The sequence below is a fragment of the Typha angustifolia genome, chromosome 13 (genome assembly GCF_048772165.1).
Source record: "Typha angustifolia cultivar Huaian chromosome 13, ASM4877216v1, whole genome shotgun sequence".
NCBI classification, from domain to species: Eukaryota; Viridiplantae; Streptophyta; class Magnoliopsida; order Poales; family Typhaceae; genus Typha; species Typha angustifolia.
Window position 1 is genome coordinate 16,496,210 of NC_133251.1, and position 2,742 is coordinate 16,498,951.

Genomic DNA, 2,742 nt, shown 5'->3' on the forward strand with positions numbered 1-2,742 from the left:
GAAGGAATGGTTCGATAAGGCGAGTTTCTGGAAGTGGAAGTAGCTGCATTATCTCTGTCGTGATGAGCCATCTATCTCCTCCTTGACTGGAATAACCAAAGGGAGAGAAGTGAGGACGAAGCACCACAAGTGAAAGATCGAAGTAAGTTACTGTTCCTTTTTTACAAGCAATAAATAAATAAATCAAATAAGAAAGAAAGTTAGTGTCCTTTTGACGAGATTACGAGAGGACACCATAAATATGATACTCAATGATAGAAACATGAATTAAAAGCTATTACCAGCAAAAATGGATGAAATATATTTTACCCTTCCTAGTTTAGACTAAAATTTACTTTTAACGATTGAACATTTTGTATTTGTATTATTATGCCTCTGCATTTTTGACTAAGTTATAAGTATTAAATGTTTGTTTAATATTTTTTTTAAGAGATTATTGTCGATTTGAATTAAGAGCCATTTTATATTCTAAACTTTTATTTTTCTATCACTAAATCACCCTAAATTTTATCTAATCGTGTTTGTATTCACACACACACACACACACGTGCACACGTAACGCTAAATCCCACGCTCTATTTATTCTCCCCTTCATGTGCTGTATAACTCGCCAAAGCACTACTAGTCTCGCCTTCCTCTTTCTCTGCCTCCCAATGGCGAACGCCAGCAGCCGCCACCTCGTCTCGTTGCTCTTCGTGTTGCTCTGCCACGCGGCGGCGTTTGGTGCCTCCACGTCGGTGAATCCTTTCACGGCTAAGGCGGCTTTGATCCGGTACTGGAACAGGAAGGTACCCAACAACTACCACCACCCCTCCTTCCTCGTCTCCAAGCTCTCCCCTCTCTCCGCCCTCGATTCCTCTACCTTTTCCTCCCTCGCCGCCTCAGGCCACCTCTCCGACCACCTCTCAGCATTCTGCTCCGCCGCACGCCTCCTCTGCTCGTCTTCCTCGTACACCCTTTCCCTATCCTCCTCTACCCCTTCATCCTTCTCCGGATATGAGAACTCGAACTTTTCCAACTACGGTACTGTCGTCGGCGGCGGGGCTGACTCTTTCGCCAACTACTCCTCCGGCCTCAACGACCCTGTCGACACCTTCCGTCGCTACTCCCGCGACTCGATCGCCCACAACGACTCCTTCGCCTCCTACGCCGGGGACGGCAACGTCGTCACCGCCAACTTCACCAGCTACGGCGGCGCAGCCACCGGGGGCGCCGGCTCCTTCGCCACTTACGACTCCTCCTCCAACGTCCCCGATCTCCGCTTCACCAACTACGAAGCCGCCGGCAATGGCCGGGAGAGGTCCTTCTCCTCCTACTCCGGCGAGGCCAACTCTGGCGAGCAATCCTTCACCGGATACGGCAAGAACGGCAACGGGGTCACCTCCACGTTCACCAGCTACGCCAACGAGTCCAACGTCATCGGCTCCGGCTTCGCCAACTACGGCGAGGGCGGTAACGGTGCCACCGACGTCTTTGCTTCCTACGGTGAGAACGGCAACGTGCCGGAGAACACCTTCCGATCGTATGGCTCCGGAGGGAACGCCGGATCCGATCGGTTCTCGAGCTACCGTGACCAATCGAACGTAGGAGACGACTCCTTCGCGTCCTACGCCAAGAACGCCAATGGCGGCGCTGCCGATTTCGACAACTATGGCAAATCCTTCAACCAGGGAAGCGATACATTCAAGGGTTATGGCGAGGGATCGAACCCGAACCACGAGATCACCTTCAAGACGTACTTCGGAGACAACGCCACCTTCAAATCCTACGCCAAATCCGGAGTCGACTTCAAGGAGTACCACAACTCCTCCGCTGCCGCCGCGCCGCTGAGGTCGCCGGCGGCGAATCGTTGGGCGGTGGAGCCGGGGAAGTTCTTCAGGGAAAAGGATCTGGCGACGGGGACGGCGATGCCGATGCCAGACATCCGCGACCGCTTCCCGCCGCGATCGTTCCTCCCACGGTCGATCTCCGGCTTGATCCCATTCTCCGCCGCCGCCGTCAGAGGAGTGTTCGCAATCCCCGCCGACACGGCTATGGGTCGCACGGTGGCGGCCACGGTGGCTGAGTGCGAGCGGCCGCCGAGCCGCGGCGAGACGAAGCGGTGCGCGACGTCGGCGGAGGACGTGATCGACTTCGCGGTGACGGTGCTGGGCGGTGACGTGGTGGCGCGGAGCACCGAGTCCACCGAGGGCTCGAAGGGGCCCATACTAATTGGCGAGGTGAAGGGGATAAACGGCGGAAAGGTGACCAAGTCGGTGTCGTGCCACCAGAGCTTGTTCCCTTACTTGGTCTACTACTGTCACTCGGTGCCGAAGGTGAGGGTATACGAAGCGGAGATCCTGGACGTCCATACGAAGAAGAAGATCAACCACGGCGTCGCCATCTGTCATCTAGACACGTCGGACTGGAGCGCGAATCACGGGGCATTCGTGGCGCTCGGGGGAAAGCCCGGGGAAATCGAGGTGTGCCACTGGATCTTCCAGGGGGACATGACATGGGCGGTCGCTGATTAAATTAATTCTTCCTTCATTTCGCTTTTAATTTTTAAATAATTTTTCTTTTCTTTTACTGCTCTCATTTCAACTGTGCCTCCCGTTTAGGATGATGTTGGGGGAAAAAAAAAAAGAAAAAGAAAAAAATGAGCAGAAAATCCTGCCTTTTATTTTAAAGTTTTTATTTTGATGAAAATGAGCAGAAAATATTGATCAAAGATATTTTAACTATGAACTATCCAATTAGCAA

At 52.6% G+C, this 2,742-nt stretch overlaps 1 protein-coding gene across 1 annotated transcript; it reads left to right on the forward strand.

The window, feature by feature from the left end:
- Positions 1-617: 617 nt before the first annotated feature.
- On the forward strand, positions 618-2,742 carry LOC140774195 (BURP domain-containing protein 12-like). The gene has a single exon (XM_073117086.1). The coding sequence runs from the start codon at positions 654-656 to the stop codon at positions 2,511-2,513; it is 1,860 nt and encodes a 619-aa protein (XP_072973187.1). The 5' UTR covers positions 618-653; the 3' UTR covers positions 2,514-2,742.

Excerpts from the sequence above, each read along its gene's own strand:
- LOC140774195 (XM_073117086.1), top strand. The coding sequence starts at position 654 with ATGGCGAACGCCAGCAGCCGCCACCTCGTCTCGTTGCTCTTCGTGTTG.